This window comes from Rhamphochromis sp. 'chilingali' (genome assembly GCF_963969265.1).
Source record: "Rhamphochromis sp. 'chilingali' genome assembly, chromosome: 12".
Taxonomy (NCBI): Eukaryota; Metazoa; Chordata; class Actinopteri; order Cichliformes; family Cichlidae; genus Rhamphochromis; species Rhamphochromis sp. 'chilingali'.
Genome location: NC_137939.1, coordinates 27,052,032 through 27,068,738, shown reverse-complemented (window position 1 = coordinate 27,068,738; position 16,707 = coordinate 27,052,032). Strand labels below are relative to the sequence as shown.

Here is a 16,707-nt window from a genome sequence, read left to right as displayed (position 1 = left end):
GAATGAAAGTCTGGATGGATGCTCAGTTATACATGTAAGGAAAGAGATGTATTTTAAAGTTCTAAAGATCTAGCAACCCTGTAACTTACCCAGGTCAATTATGACAAATGTACACCCCTGGACTGGTACAATATTTGTGAGATTATTTTTTTCAGACAACAAATTGGTCTGGCTATTTGTGCATGACTTAACACAAACCATTCTGCCAACCAACAAACAAAAAGATTTGTCATACCTGTGAGAACCAACCCTAAGACCAGTGAGACAACCATCCCCAACTGACCTCTTGTTAAACATTTTAACTTTTCTACCACCACGGCTTGTGAAAAACTGTTTCAAAGCAAAGCTACTGCTTTGAGCTTTTTAATAAGTGTCTATTTTTAATTACTAATATTATGGGATCTTTTAATACCAAAACAAAACAAAAAATAGTCGCACCAATTAAAATTACAAGATACAAGTGCAAATGTGTGATACTGACAGAATTCCATAGTGCTTTCTAATGTGGTAGTAACAAGTAGTGACAACCCCACTACTCTATTTGACAGAAAATGCCCATTTAAAATTATTCAGCTGGTATTTTACAAAACCGAATTATAAAATAATAATATTTATTATTATTATTACAATTTTAGAATGATGTAAATTATTTTTATTTACTTCAGTTACCTTTATTACAAAAAAACGTTGTTACTTCCTCTGTTTTTATTTTGAAAATCATCGCCGGAAGTTGTAACTTGCTGTAAATTTACACTGTATTTGATTCATGTTTTGTTAGCTAATCTAGCAAGCAGATGCCGACTGCTTCAACTTATTTTCAGATGAATATATGTGGTAAGGCTTTTGCTTTTCTTACGCCTATTTTACTTATCATATGTTGTAAGCTAAACTTAGGGAATTGGAAAGCTAATGCATTGCGTTTCAATGCATTCATGCTGAATTACCTTCTGTGCTAACCAGCTAACGTAGCTAACGATCGCTAACTGGAGCCTATGGAGAAGCCAGGGGGAACAGCCTTGACGTTAATTTTGACGTCTTTCACAGTGTGGTGAAAGCCGTGTTACTTTCGGCTATTAAATGTGCTCAAGAGGCCAAGAAAATGCATAGCAGCATAGGATATGGGCAATCTGTGGTCGCCCTGCGGATTTTGATCGCTTTACGTTAGCTTATGTTTGCGCTAAGGCCTGTGCCACGGCTGGGCCGTTGATGTAAAGCAAGTTACGGTTCATGGCAGTAAATTTATGTGTTGTAACACTTTAATTGGCAGTGATGGAAATTAACCTATACTTCAAATAACTGTACCTCTTACAGAACAATCTTCTGTTATTTGACATGTCTTCGATAATAACTTCACCATCACCGGTCAAAGTGACGTCATTGTATTACAGGTGTGTTAACGTATGATTTGCAATGATGGCCATTTACATACTTGACGGGAATTTATAGGTCTTTGCTGTACTGTGCTATTGTCTTGAGCCACTACTCATTTCTGTTCAGTTTGCTTGAGAAATGGTGCAGAGATTTAGTTAAACATGTGGAAAAATACAGTATATGAGGTGAAAGCAGAGTTTGTACAATTCTAAAAAGCTTGAAAGTCAACATCTGATATGACCACGTTTATTCTTCAACACAGCCTGAACTCTTAGGCAAGCTTTCTTTTAGGCAAGTAATTTCCTTAAGTAGCCTTTAGGAGTAGGTCTATGGAACAGAGCTAACAACCATGCCACCATGCTATTGTATAGTGGATCAAAATCTGACGGTGCTTTTCCTCAATGCAGCCCTAAACCAAGACAGAGTGGTCCACCGTGTTTGACAGATGGTTGTAGATACTTTTTTCTCTCCTGACTTCTCCCATACATTATCTGCCATTTGACACAGAACAGGGCTGTAGACTAGCCTTTTGCCACGGTTGCACTGGTGCGTCTAACTTTTTTTTTTTTAGGTGGATCAGCACAAAAGAACAGCTTGATAGCTTATGGACTATCCTCCATTGCAGTGCATCATGTTGTTAGCTTTACTGTATCTTATCAGGGAAACTGGTCAAGCCACTCTCTTCGAAATGTATACACTTTCCCCCTTTTACTTTCAGTAGGCTCTGGCCCGGAGTTGATCGTATGTGGCTCATTATCTGATGCCGTCTCCAGACCAGTATTAGACATAACCTGAGAGGATGATGGGTCCGTGTCAGAACACTGGCTATGAATTTCGGACGGATCGGGCCTTAACTTAACGAAGAAGTTATCAAGCGTTCTTTTCATCTTTTCTCATTACCCACAGCTACATCCACTTCTATCGGGCCTAGGCTACTTACCCCTTTCTATCCACCTGCACTTTCAAATGTACACACACACGTAGGCCTACAGGAATATCTGGACCACGGCCAATCAGAGAGGTCCTGCACCCTTGACTATCTCTGATTGGTTTAGACCACGATATGGGCATAATGTGTGTCTGTTGCTGACCACGCAAAGACTTTTTTTTATTTACTCGAATGGTTGGTCGCACTGGTGCAACCTAGCCTAACCCAATTTTTTTTTTAGTCACACCATTAAGAAATTAGGTCGCATGTGCGACCAAATTGGTTGCACTCTAGAGCCCTGCAGAACTTTCAAATTTCGGTTCATCAATCTGTAAGTTCATCACTCTAATTTTTGGTCCATTTCAGGCGTAATTTGGCATACCACTGCCTTTTTTCCTCTTTTCCCTTTCCTTAAGAATGGTACTGTTTTTTTGCAATATGTAGTTCAGTTTAGCCCTGTCACTTCTGTTGTACCCCAGATTTTTAAGGACAGTTTTTTTGTTTCACCTCAAACAAAACAAGATGTCTCCTGGGAACAAATTATGTTTTTGCAACAGGCTGCTTGCAACAAAGTGCCTTAAGATACATTTTAGACAGGTTCTTTGCTGTTTGTTATGTGTAGACACAACACGGGTCATTCCTTTAGTTAGGTGCCTTTTTATGTTTGAATGATTCATAGGTCAGTGTTAATTGACTTCACAAATAAAACTACATTCTTCTGAAATGGTCATGGACAGTGAATGAAAAAGCCAAAGACCAGTGAAAATCTTTGAAAGACCTTCAGAAAGCCTGGAGAACTATTGCTGGAGACCACTTAAAAAAATAAAAGCAAGTGTAGCTCCATCCTTCTATTTTCGTCCACTTAGCAGGGTTGTTGGGGGTTCTGGAGCCTATCCCAACCTGCGATAGGGCTACAGACTGAGTACGCCTTGGATAGGTTGCCAGTCTGTCGCAGGACAGACAGAGAGACAGACAATCATTCACACTCAAATTCACACTATGGACAATTTAGAATTACCATATTACTAGTTAACCAAACCTAACTGCATGTCTTTGGACTGTAGGGGGAAGCCAGAGTACCCAGAAAGAACTCACACAGATGTGGGGAGAACATGTAAACTCCACTCAGAAACTGCTCAATGTGACAGCGGTTAGCATTTGTTACCTCACAGCAAGAAGGGCCTGAGTTTAAATCTACCATCAGGCCAGGGCCTTTTTGTGTAGTGTTTCCAAAGAAAATATAAACAAATGAGGGGTCATGCAACTCTTTTTCATAGAACTTTGTGTCCTTACCTTGTTTCCCTTTAAGATTGGTGCCTACCACCTACAGCTGAGCCATCAAGCATATATATTATACTAATATATAATACATATTTAAAAAAATTCAATTATAACTCACATTTTCAGTTATTTGTCACAAACACTGATGCTGTCCAGTTTATTTTATTTTTTCAACTGAGACATTTTGGATTATAAAATGAATTTGGGATTATTTATGTATTTAATCTTTTTTCTGAACCAGTGTAGTTAGTTTGGTTTGGGTTTCAACAGAGGTCACATATCAGTTAAAATAGTTAAAATGTAAAATAAAATAATTGGCTGTATACTGTCTATCAGGCATCATGTGGCTTAACATAAACTTTGTGTCAGGCCTACCCTATTATACTCTTAATCTATGTCTAATGTGTGATTGCAGCATAAAACAGCTCATACGCCACTCCTACTAAGAAGGGAGGATGGCACACCACCGCACCCCACCTGAGACATCCCAGAGGACGGAGTACCTAGAGGCTGATAATGAATCCGACAGGGACTCTGGTGTTGGGGATGATGCAGGAGAGGATGCTGACAGTTGCCATGAAAGCACAGTAACAGAAGAAGAGAAACTTGAGAACCACGATGGCGGGGAAGGAAAAAGTGGGGAGGGAGAAGATTTTACAGTCTTTGTTGCCTTTCAAGGAAATATGGATGATGAAGACTTCATTCAGAAACTTGAGACAATCCTCAGAGGGATACCAAACGTGCTTGATATGGGTTAGTTCTATTTCCTTTAATGCTTTTATTTTGAAAAAGTTATTTGTGTTTGACAATTTGCATTTTAAAAAGCTGCTCATTAATAGATGAACAAATGCAAACTTTCAAGTGCTACTGAAAGTTGTTTCTACTGATGTCTGCATTTATATCAGTCTTGAGCAGAATCCACTTGGATCTTTCCATGTTTCTGATTGTAATGTTGACTCTTAGGGGTCTGTTGACACTTGACAATATAAAATGGCATTCTAATGTGATGAATCTTTAACGATCTATGGTACACTGACTTTGATTCTGTCTTGTAAAACAAGTTTTACAAGGATTGCAAATGCAGACATGTTACCATTTGTGTCCTGGTCTTTCCCCCCCAATAACCAGAAAAAAAATTCCCTTCTGTGCACTGTAATTGCAAGACCACCTCATTAATTATTGCTCCTCTAGGCCCTGAGCGGCTTCAACCACAGCATGTGGAGCCGTGGAACAGTGTGCGGGTTACCTTCAACATTCCTCGGGATGCTGCTGAGCGTCTCCGTCTGTTGGCCCAGAACAACCAGCAGCAGCTCAGAGACCTGGGGATTCTCTCTGTCCAGATAGAAGGTAACGGCACAGTCCTCACGGTTCACTGCACGTCAAAGCAGGATGCATGAGACCATTTTTGTCGATGGCACTTCAATATAAAGCATGCAAACAGGACTTTCTGTACAGATTAAGTTACTTATTGTTTCTGTCCATTGATGTTCAGGGGAAGGTGCCATCAATGTGGCTATGGGACCAAATCGAGGACAAGAAGTCAGGGTGAATGGACCAATGGGTGCACCTGGTCAGATAAGAATGGATGCTGGTTTTCCTGGTCAGCCTGGTCCAGGTATTACTTTACTCAAATTAACACACAGAGTAGCCATAGGAAGTTCTTGAAAATTTGTTTAATATTTCTTTTACTAGTTTTTTGAATAAATTACAATTTGTATTGGATACTTCGTTTTTGGTTCTTGTTATCCCTAATGTGGTCTTGTTAGTAATTGTGAATTTGTTTTGTTTTCAAAGAAGTATTTACACATTTTTGTATTATTTTTATTTTTGTATTTCATAATGAATAAATATGCTTATATTTCCTCTAGGAGGGGTTCGAATGGCTAATCCATCAATGGTTCCTCCAGGGCCTGGCATGGTAGGTCAGACTATGTTACCAAGTAGTAGTGGACAGATCCACCCTCGACTTCAGAGACCACCTTCACAAACAGGTTCAGGTTTCTTATTTCTCTACATGTTGCATTTTAGGATATGTTGCATTTTATACTGTACTGTAACAGGAAAAATTGCACCTTCCTGACTCACAGATGCGATGGATCCAATGATGTCAGTCCAACAGCAGCAACAGCTTCAGCACCAACAGGCTGGTCCCCATGGCTCAGGCCCCATGCCTCCTCAAGCTGCACATCACATGCAGGCTCTACAGGCTGGGAGACCGCTCAATCCTGCTGCACTGCAGCAGCTACAACATCAGCATCACCAGCAGCAACAGGCTCAGCTCTCCCAACTTGGACCTAGACCTCCATTCAACCAATCAGGCCAGATGGCTGCGCCCTCTGGCTGGAATCAGTTGCCTCCTGGTGTCCTCCAACCACCCACAGCCCAAGGAGGCCCTGCCTGGAGAAAGCCCCCACCCCAAGCACAGATGGTTCAACGCCCACCTTCCCTTGCTACAGTTCAGACCCCCAGTCATCCTCCGCCCCCCTACCCAGTTGGCAGCCAGCAGGCTGGGCAGGTATTCGGTGCGATGGGACAGGGACAATTACAGCAACAACAACAACAGGCTGGAATGGGTCAGTTTGCTGCTCCCCAGCCTAAAGGTCAACAGCCTGCCACTGGTGTTGCAGGGCCACCAAGACCCCCTCCACCCCTACCACCAACTACTGGACCACAGGGTAACCTCACTGCCAAATCCCCTGGTTCGTCCTCATCTCCTTTTCAGCAGGGTTCACCAGGGACACCACCTATGATGGCTCAGAGACCTACAACTCCACAGGGCTTCCCCCAGGGTATAGGTTCACCAGGAAGGGCAGCCCTCAGTCAACAGGGTAACATGCAACAGGCATTCATGGGAATGCCCCAGCATGGACAGCCTGGGGCCCAAGTTCACCCAGGTGAGATGCTTCATAATTATTTATTGTCACACTAAAAACACGTTTTTGGTTATCAGAAAAACATTACGTATTTGGTTCTAAGATGTCTAAAATATCAAAATGTTTTATATATGCAGGTATGCCAAAGCGACCCATAGGCTTTCCAACCCCAAACTTTGTTCAAGGTCAGGTGAGTGCTAGCACTCCAGGAACCCCTGTTGGAGGCCCCGGCCAGCAGCTACAGAGCAGCCAAGCAATGGCTCACACAGGTAAAATGTCTACAACACTGCACACATGTGGGATTTATGTCTTAGGTGCAACACAGTTATCTGCTTTTCTAATACATGGGCGTCTTTTATATAGTTATTTATTTTCTTTTGGCCATTAAACTGTTAAGACAATCAGAATTTTTTACATTTAATAAATATATTTGTATTGTTAGAGCGTATAGTTGCAGAGTTTGTAGTTTAGCATTATTAGATCACTGAGAAACAGCTTAAAATAGTTAATAATGTATAATAATGCAATAATGTATAATAAATAGCAATAAATTCATTATAGGCCTTAACTTTGATTTTGACAAACTTAATAGCGGTCGGCAGGCCATACAGTGCCATTTGTACTAAAATAAAAGGGTTCATTAAAAAAATGGCATCAGTAAGTAGCTTAATCTATTTTCCTTTTTGTTAAGAGTAATGTATTCTGTTTACCCTTGTTAAGACCAAGTCACAATTTGGCTTTTTTTTTTATCAAGTTTTTCATTAAAATATTAGAGTAATGTATTTTAAATTATTTATGCTATGGATCCACCTGTGCCGTTTCTGATAAAGATGAGAATGTATTTGTCAGTGTCAGTGCAACATGCATAAGACTGACACATTGAATAAGAGCACGATCTTAACTCTGCAAAAAGCCAGTGCTCCATTTTGTCAAGCAGGCCTAGAGACCCATCAGCAAGCCCGTAGCAACTCAGCAACCTAGGTGGTTGGCATAAGCGATAACACATTTTCCCTAGTAATCAGTGGTTGCCGATTCGTCGCAGACCGAATCGGCAACTGGGGCTTTAAAGAAAGTGATGAGAATTCACACCAAAATTTAATCGACTCTTCCTTTGGACATGTTTCACTTCTCCAGCAATTCAGATGAAAGATATGGTAGTTTTTGTGTGAACTTCATGTCAAACAAATTAACTACACCTTTCACATAATAGTAGGTGACTTATAGTAGACTAATAGTAACTTATCTCTGGACACTTTATAATCTAATTTAACAAAGCATGGCTCTGTGTGCAGTTAGCAGAAGGCATAATAGCTGATTACCTCACATGAAATCCATTAAGTTATTGTCTTTATGTCCCTCCCCAACCCATTTTGCATTAGGAGCTCAACCATCATCCTCTACACCAAACTCAATGCAGGGACCACCCCATGCTCCACCTAATGTTATGGGTGTTCAAAGTAGCATGGCAGGTTCAGCACCTGGTACAACTGCTGGGCCTAGTATGGGCCAGCAACAGCCTGGCCTCCAGACCCAGATGATGGGCCTCCAGCATCAGGCCCAGCCTGTGTCCTCCTCCCCCAGCCAGATGGTTCAAGGCCAGGGTGCAGGTCAGACTGTCCTCTCAAGGCCCATCAATCAAGGGCAGAGAGGAGGGATGACCCCACCCAAGCAGATGATGCCTCAGCAAGGCCAGGGGGTGATGCATGGGCAGGGTCAGATGGTTGGAGGCCAAGGGCACCAGGCCATGCTCCTGCAGCAGCAGCAGCAACAACAACAGCAGCAACAAAACTCAATGATGGAACAAATGGTTGCCAACCAGATGCAAGGCAACAAGCAGGCTTTCGGGGGCAAGATGCCAGCCGGGGTTATGCCTGGGCAGATGATGCGTGGCCCTTCTCCAAATGTACCAGGTAACATGGCTCAGTTCCAGGGTCAGGTTGGCCCACAGCAGATGACTCCACAGCAACAACAACAAATGGCTCAACTTCAGCAGCAGCAAATGCAACAACACCAGCTGCAACAGCAGCTGCAACAGCAACAGCAGCACCAGCAGATGAATCAGCAACAGTCTCAGCAGGTTCCTGTTGCTGGAAATCCTAATCAAGTTATGGGCATGCATGGGCAACAGATGAGACTGCCTTCAGGGCACCCTCTCATTCAACAACAGTTGCAACAGCAGCAGTTACAACAGCAGCAGAAGCAACAACAAGCCATGATGCAACAGCAGCAGCAGCAACAACAACAACAGGCAGCTCAGCAACATCCACATGCCATGGGGGATCCAAACAGTGGGACAGGAGATTTGGGAGTACAACAAATGGTTCCTGATATGCAGGCACAGCAACAGCAAAGCATGATGGGAGGCCCCCAGCACATGCAGATGGGAAATGGGCACTTTCCAGGTCATGGCATGAATTTCAACTCACAGTTTCCAGGTCAGATGCAGATTGCAGGACCTTGTGGACAGCCAGGTGGCTTTCCTGTTAGCAAAGATGTTACACTGACTAGCCCACTGCTGGTCAATCTGCTGCAGAGTGATATTTCAGCCAGCCAATTTGGACCAGGAGGAAAACAAGGAGCAGGTGGGGGAAATCCAGCCAAACCCAAAAAGAAGAAGCCAGCACGCAAGAAGAAGCCCAAAGAGGGAGAAGGTCAACAGCAAGTAGAGGGACTTGGGTAATAATTTGTACTTGTAACAGTTTTTGCCATGGGATGCAATTTATTTTCATCACTCATTGGTTAATTGTCTAATTGTTCAACAATTTCTTTCTCTTCTTAGTAGTCTTGAAGTGGCTGCTGGCATGGAGGATGCTGAACTGCCAAATCTTGGTGGTGAACATGGTATGGGCTTAGACAACGCAGGCCAGAAACACCCTGAATTTGCTAACAGGCCTGGAGGTAAATAGCAACATACATTTCTAGTTATTTTGTGCACATTTAAGTTGCATTCAGTCCAGGGTAAATACCCTAACTTTATTTATTTGCAGTAAACTTTTTTACTGCATCTTTAAAAAAAAATAAAATAAATAAATAAATAAATATATATATATATATATATATATATATATATATATATATATATATATATATATATATATATATATATATATATATATATATATATATATATATATATATATATATGTATATGTTTGTTTGTTTGTTTGTTTGTGAATCTTTTTATGCTTTTACTTAGGCTTTCCTGGCCAGCCTGGAGATCAAAGAGTATTGCAGCAAGTACCCATGCAATTTATGCAGCAGCAACAACAACAACCACCATCGCAACAACAACAGCAGCAGCAGCAACAACAACCACCATCACAGCAACAACAACAGCAGATGCAGCAGCAGCAACAACAACCACCATCACAGCAACAACAACAACAACAGATGCAGCACATACAACAACAGCAGATGCAGCAACAACAAATGCAGCATCAGCAGCAGCAAATGCAACAGCAAATACAGCAACAGCAGCAACAGTTGCAGCAGCAGCAACAGTTACAGCAACAGCAGCAACAGTTGCAGCAGCAGCAACAGTTGCAGCAGCAGCAGCAGATGCAACACATGCAACAGATACAAGGTCTCCAGAATGCACAAGGACAGCAGGGAATGACAGGACAGCAGACTACAGGTCAAGGCCAGCCCCAAATGCACCCTCATCAGCTACAGCAGCAACCACAACAGCAACCACACCTGCAACAGCAGGTAATAAAGTTATGTACATTGGTGATAATTTTTGGTATTAGCATAACAATATGTCAGTTCATACTTAGCAGTGAGCCTCATGTTTCTTTCTAGCAACAACAGCAGATGATGATGATGCTGAAGATGCAGCAGGAGCAGGCGAAGAATCGTATGCCCATCCCTCCAGGAGGGCAGCTACCTCCCCGAGGAATGGGCAATCAAACTGAGGTGCAAAGACATCCTGTCTCACAGCAAGGCAACATGCCTGTGATGATCAGCCTTCAAGGACCTGGAGGGGTGCCACCATCACCTGACAAAGCCAGAGGAATGCCCCTGATAGTGAACCCACAGGTGAGGGCCCTGTTGGGACATACATTAACATAGTGCTGAAATTCTCATCTATTTTTTTTTTTTAGCATTTAAGTTTGGAGTGCAAAGATGTAATATGAACAATTTGCCTTTGTTTTTCCTCTCTACTTTTTAGCTTGCAGGGGCTGCACGACGAATGTCCCATTCTGATGCAGGACAGGCTCCCCAAGGAACTGGATCTGAAGAAGCCCCTTCAGGTGCCCACTCAAAGCAGGACAGACCTGGTGGCCCAGAAATGGGGGGACAACCAGGAAATGGCACTCAACAGATTGTGGGCAATCAGGCCTCCAACACTCACATGATGAAGCAAGTCCCTGGTTCAGCGCAAATGCCCCAGCATACTGGAGCTAGTCCTCAGCAGCAGTTACCCACTCAACCTCAACAAGGAGGTCCCATGCCTGGTCTTCATTTCCCCAATGTCCCCACAACCTCACAGAGTTCAAGACCTAAAACCCCCAACAGAGCCAGCCCCAGACCATACCACCATCCCCTCACCCCAACCAATCGTCCACCCAGTACTGAACCCTCAGAAATTAACCTTTCACCCGAGAGGCTAAATGCCTCTATTGCAGGGCTTTTTCCTCCCAAAATTAACATTCCTTTGCCTCCAAGGCAGCCAAACCTAAACAGGGGATTTGATCAGCAAGGTCTTAATCCAACAACTCTGAAAGCCATTGGACAGGCACCTCCTAACCTAACTTTACCAGGAAACAACAATGGCAGTGCTGGTGGAAATAACACTAACAACAATCAGCAGGCATTTTCTGCTGGTTCTGGTACTGGGATGGTAGGTGCTAAACAGGACAAACCAGCTGGAGTGCAGGGTAAGAGGGCAAGTCCCAGCAATAGTAGGAGGTCAAGCCCAGCCTCTAGTCGTAAGTCAGCCACCCCGAGTCCAGGAAGACAGAAAGGGGCAAAAATGGCTGTCACTGGCCCTCCACACCAGCAGCAGTTGGTCAGTCCTCAGGGGCAAACAATGATGCTAAGCCCTACCTCAGTACTTCCAAGTCCAGTATCTATGGCTTCACAAGTGACTGGTTCCATGGAGGCGCAGCAGACCCAGAGCAACCTTCATGGAATTCAAGGTAACCCTGCTGATGGAGTCAGGGATAGTCAGGGAATGATAACAGCAGAGCAGCGACAGATACCACAGTCTCAGTCACAGCCACAGCCTTTAAGGGAGTTATCAGCACCCAGAATGACTAGCCCTCGTCTGCCTGCACCTCAGCAGCCTAAAACTGACTTGGAACTGCAGGCTTGCACTGTTGATAGGCAGCTGACGCATTCAGCGCCTGTACAGGAGTCCGAGGTCTCACCTGCTATCAGAGCAGCCCCGACTTCCCTAAACCAGTTACTGGATAACACAGGTGTTCCAAATATGTCCCTGAGAACCGTACAGAGTAGTACTGTTAGGGATGTAATGGGAAAGGACAGTCCTAAGTCTGCTTTTGATCCAGAAAGACCACTTCACAGTAATTCCCAAAGCACAGATGTGGCAGTGTCTGTTGCTAATACTGCAGAAACCGAAGCTAAACTCAAACCTGCTGTCCCAGTCCCTACCAGCAGTCCTAACTTACTGCCTGTTTCAGTTCCTGGTTCACATCCTCCCAATAGCATGAACTCCAATACCACTCCCAGCCTTAATCAAAACCCAGTTTCCAGTCTTGGTGTCATTCCTAGTTCAAATGTAAATGCAACACCTACACACACAGTCAGTACCAACACTAATGCCACCACAAGTGTAAACCCCAGTACAATTGCTTCCAGTCAGATTAGTTCTGCGTCCACAGTTAGTAGTAGTTCGAACTCTAGCTCTGCTGTAAACCCAATTGGTTCGGCTACTAAACCAAGCCCTAGTCCTAAAACTGTGACAAGTGTACACTCAGTCATACAGATCCCTGCCTCTTCTAGCACCATTTCCCCCAACCAGATCACTGTGTTTGTGGCCTCAAACCCTATCACTTCTGCCCCTGCTTCACAGCCGCCCACATCTATGGTTTCAACTATGGTGGCTGTCCCTCACAGGAACATTAGACCTCAGGACATCCGGCAGCAGAGCTCAGCATCCCGACCTCCTCAGTTCATCACAACCACCCCTGTATTTATCAACCCAATTTTCCAGGTCCCAAGTTCATCTGTGGCTCCCAATACTACAGTGGTATCTCAGTCAGTCACCATGGTGGGGTCTATCCAAGTGTCAAATGCAAATATCCAGCTTTCTGCTGCTCCAAGCTCTACCCAGTCCTCAGGGACTAACATGACCAGCAGTCAGCCCACTAGAAATGCTGTTGGACAGCTTCAGATTGCCACTAGTATGTCATCACCGGCCCCAGCACCTCCCCTAGGTCTTCAAAGTAACCCAGCAGCTAACAAAACAGAAAGCCCCGGTGAGGCTATTTCTACTCCAAAATCTCACCCAGTTCCACAGCCATCTCCTCATCCCAACCCTTCAGCATCTCCCTTTCAGCCACCTCTGGCTTCTCCTCTTCCCTGCTCTAGTCCTGGGGCTGTTAACACCGTCCGGAAAAGCCCTGTTTCTTCATCTCCAACTGCCCAGTTAAGAAGTAAGCCTGCACAGGTTGCTGTAGCTGTTTCTGTTACAGCGGACTCCCAGCAAAGTCCTGTGGAAAGGCCTGCACAGGGGCACACAGGGGCTGTGCCACCACAGGTCTTTCATCCTCCTGCTAGTCCAGCCATTCAGATTGAAGCACAAGCCCCCCATACTACTGCTGTTTCCCAAAACACCCTTGCTATATCTGCAGTTTCATCTCCAGTCCCAGTTCCTGGTCAAGTCACTGCTCCTACTCAGATTATAAGCCAGACTCAAGCACATGCACCAGCTTCAGTCTCAACCCCAATGCAAGCTGTAACATCTCAAGCTCCTGTTGTGGCTGTAGTTGGTACTCCCACTGGTGTTTCTTCTTCAGCTGTGCTCTCCACAGTTCCTCTTGTGCAAAGTCCAGTACCGTCCATTATTCCAACCCTTGCCACACCTGGACCTGTTCGCGAGGGTTCCCAGACCACATCCTCTCCAGCTGCTAACCCAAGCGGAGTTCCAGCAGGCCAGTCTGACCCTGCAACAGCTGTGGAGCCCTCCATCCCAACAGCTGGAGCAGCTGCTGAAACCACTCAGACCACAGCAGGTAAACGTGCAGCCGTGAGCTACATTAATTTTTGAAGCTGATGAGCACCTTAATGCACTACATGTCAGTCATGTGCTTAGGTCCACTTATTGTATGTTACAAAAAACGTGTATAATGCTAGCTTATGTATGAAGTATTGTTTAATGTTTATGTCTTTTTCGATAGAAAAAGGCTGTTTCTCTGTGCAAATATTCTGGCAACTGATTCCCATAGTGGGAAGAACCCACTGCTTAGCTCCCTATATACAATTACATAGCTATATCATATGTGCCCATATGTGAACAGTTAGTGGTGTGTATTTTAATGTGTTATTTATTTAGATATGTCAATTGAACTGTTTTATTCTTTCACCTCCCAGCACCTATTCAACAAGAAGCTCCACAGTCACAGGAACCTACTGCTACCGAGAAGACCGGTTAGTGTTGTCATCCTTGTTTTTGAGCTGTTAAAATACTTCTCTCTAAAATAGAATATAAGCAATTGGAATTTAAATTGCACGTGAATAATTCCTGTTTTTGTTTTGTTCAGGTGAAGAGGCTTCGACCGGTTCTGAACAGGGGTAAGATCATGTTCTTTGTTATGGTTTGTTAATTGCTGTGTAATGTGTCACGGGCTAGGGTTTTTAAGGTGTCCCTTACTGCTGATCTTTGAAAAAGCTGGCCTAATCTTAAGATTGATGCTTTTGAAGAAGAAATGCTTAGACATTTCAAGCTTCACTGAAACTCAGGGAGTTCATTTGCTTGGCCACGGAGGGATACATGGTGAAATCAATGAGCCATATGGCCCCAGCAATGGGTACGTATGATAAGCATGCAACAATATAATTATATTAATGCATGTCAAAAGGTTGAACAATGAGCAGCCCATCACAGAACAAATTGCAGCTCTCCCACTGACCTTTATGGCCATGTTTCTTTTCCTGGGGATTGTCGTGTTGTGGTGGGGGGAAGTGAAGCCATGTTTTGTTCAGCACAGTGTATAGTTTACCGCTGTTTTTCCACTTCTATCACAGATGGGCAAAGAAAAGAAAGGCGCCCATCAACTTAGTCTCAAGGTATGTATTTTAACACGTTTGTGCTGAAAAGACACAAGCAGTGATCATGTCAGCGTAGTGGATGCTGTCGGGATGAAGATGGACAGTATCTGTGGTAGACGAGGAAAAACAGCAGAGTCCTGATTGGTATTATATCTTTCTCTGACTAGAGCAGAGTTAACTCACACCGTTGTCTGTTTGGTAACACTTTCTTGTGTTGTTCTCCTTTTCTTTTCCATTTTTTCCCCTTTTCTATCTTGTTCTCCCAGAGCTGCTGTGGAGAAGCCCAAAGGGCCAAGCAGGCGCAGCTCCCGGGCTGAGAAAGAGGTGGAGGAGGAGCCAGTAGCAGACAGCAGCCTTAGGAAGAGATCGGCCAGGCCTGCAACCAGTGCTGCTGTGAAAGGTAATTAAAAAAGACACCGTATCAATCACTATATCCAAGCTGTGCCTGCTACCATTTCCCCGACACAAATGCATGTCTTCTCTTTGACAGAAGCTGGAGCGAGCCCCACGCAGGCCAAGAGAAGGAAGTCTAAGTAGGCACGACTACAGTTGTGTTTACCTGTGAAATGTACTGTAAATGTTTTTGTTTCCCCGCTGTGAATCACTTGATAATGGTTTCTCTGAGCAGGATTATAAATTTTTACTAGAGGAAGAGACCTGTGTACAGATTGTTTTAAAAGGAATCATGCTATTGTCGTGTCCACGTGAGATTGTAGTTAGGTGTGCATACAGTTTGTGTGAATGTGCTTTTTATATGAAATGCTGGATTAATCATGTGAAGATAGATGGTGCAGCTTGTCATGACGGTATAATGTAAAACAAATAAAATTTTCTACCGCTTTTTTTCTGTGGAAATGAGTCATTTGATCTGTGTGTTGCCCTTAATTCACTCTTTAGTTGCTTTAAACAGGAATGTCAGACTTTGAGTTTAAGCGGGCCAGACCAGTAAAACTATATAGAGATTGACAGACCACGTGACTTTCGCGCATTGTTTTGTGGGTACCTGTGGCAGAAATTTTAAAAAAACACTGCATCAAGCGCTAGTATTTCCAGCATCGGTAATCATTAATTCTGCGGTTTTAATCCCTACTTGCATTTTATTCGCCCCAAAAACAGTTATGTACAAAACGACGGAGAACACGGCAGGTCCAAACAAAGACAGACTTGACGAAATGGCAAAAAAAGGACGAGGAAAAAAATCAAAGGAGTGAAATGGTCAGACCCATACGAGCATACAGAGTGGAGTAAGGACGTTAGCGTGGTGCCCAACTTTCATCACGCACCTATTTATTATTATATGGTCCTAAGTGTGAGTGCATACACTCACAATATGTTTAGTAACTTCAGATCCCTGCAACAAGCCCAGGTCCAGTTTACTTTTGTGATTTGGACTATTCCATTTAACAGCTGCTGTTTTTTTCCCCTTTATCTCCTGTACAGGCCAACGTCTTTTCAGGTTGTATTACACAACATTTTCAGATCTAATATAAATAAAATGAGTGTTTCGTAATTCATTCAATTTATTGTTTTTATTTATAACTGGCATTATTGTTTCATTCTATTATAGAATCTTACAAGAAAGAGGCAAAATTGTATTCCATTATGCTTTATTAGCTGCTTCGGTAAAAAAACAAAAACAAAACTATTGCAAAACAACATACTGGAAAATCGTTATTCATCACTTGATTGCTTCAATACAACACTTGGGCACATATATGCGGGACGCTTCGTGGCTGTTTTGATATCGCTCTCTGTCTTAACCGATCAAATCCCGCTGTGGTAGCAGCTTTCCAATCGGTATGACCCCGGTTGACAGAGGGTGGATCGCATTCCAGCATTTTGTAGGCTGGTTTTCCTACAAAACACAACAAACATTAGCCCGCAAAGCCACAGTGAACAAAGCAGCATAGCGCAACAAATTCAGTTCAAATCAATATAAGACTTCTTTGTAACCTACATCAACAATTATATTAAGATAAATTACACAATCACAACTACAACAGAAGATGTACCTTTGTG

At 43.4% G+C, this 16,707-nt stretch overlaps 1 protein-coding gene across 3 annotated transcripts; it reads left to right on the top strand.

The window, feature by feature from the left end:
* Positions 1-722: 722 nt before the first annotated feature.
* Positions 723-15,554, top strand: ncoa6 (nuclear receptor coactivator 6). 3 transcript variants are annotated; one of them, XM_080899478.1, is made up of 17 exons: positions 723-834; positions 3,996-4,333; positions 4,772-4,927; positions 5,073-5,195; positions 5,449-5,571; positions 5,668-6,474; positions 6,591-6,722; positions 7,833-9,129; positions 9,236-9,351; positions 9,650-10,161; positions 10,255-10,491; positions 10,625-13,652; positions 14,011-14,067; positions 14,181-14,211; positions 14,665-14,706; positions 14,955-15,088; positions 15,179-15,554. In XM_080899478.1, exons 2-17 carry the CDS (start codon positions 4,036-4,038, stop codon positions 15,223-15,225), a joined length of 7,140 nt encoding a protein of 2,379 aa, XP_080755604.1. In that variant the 5' UTR covers positions 723-834; positions 3,996-4,035; the 3' UTR covers positions 15,226-15,554. The 3 variants fall into 3 exon arrangements, with proteins under 3 accessions (XP_080755604.1, XP_080755603.1, XP_080755605.1); XM_080899477.1 differs by having other exon boundaries at positions 9,233-9,351; XM_080899479.1 differs by lacking the exon at positions 14,665-14,706 and having other exon boundaries at positions 9,233-9,351.
* The last annotated feature ends 1,153 nt before the right edge of the window (positions 15,555-16,707 follow it).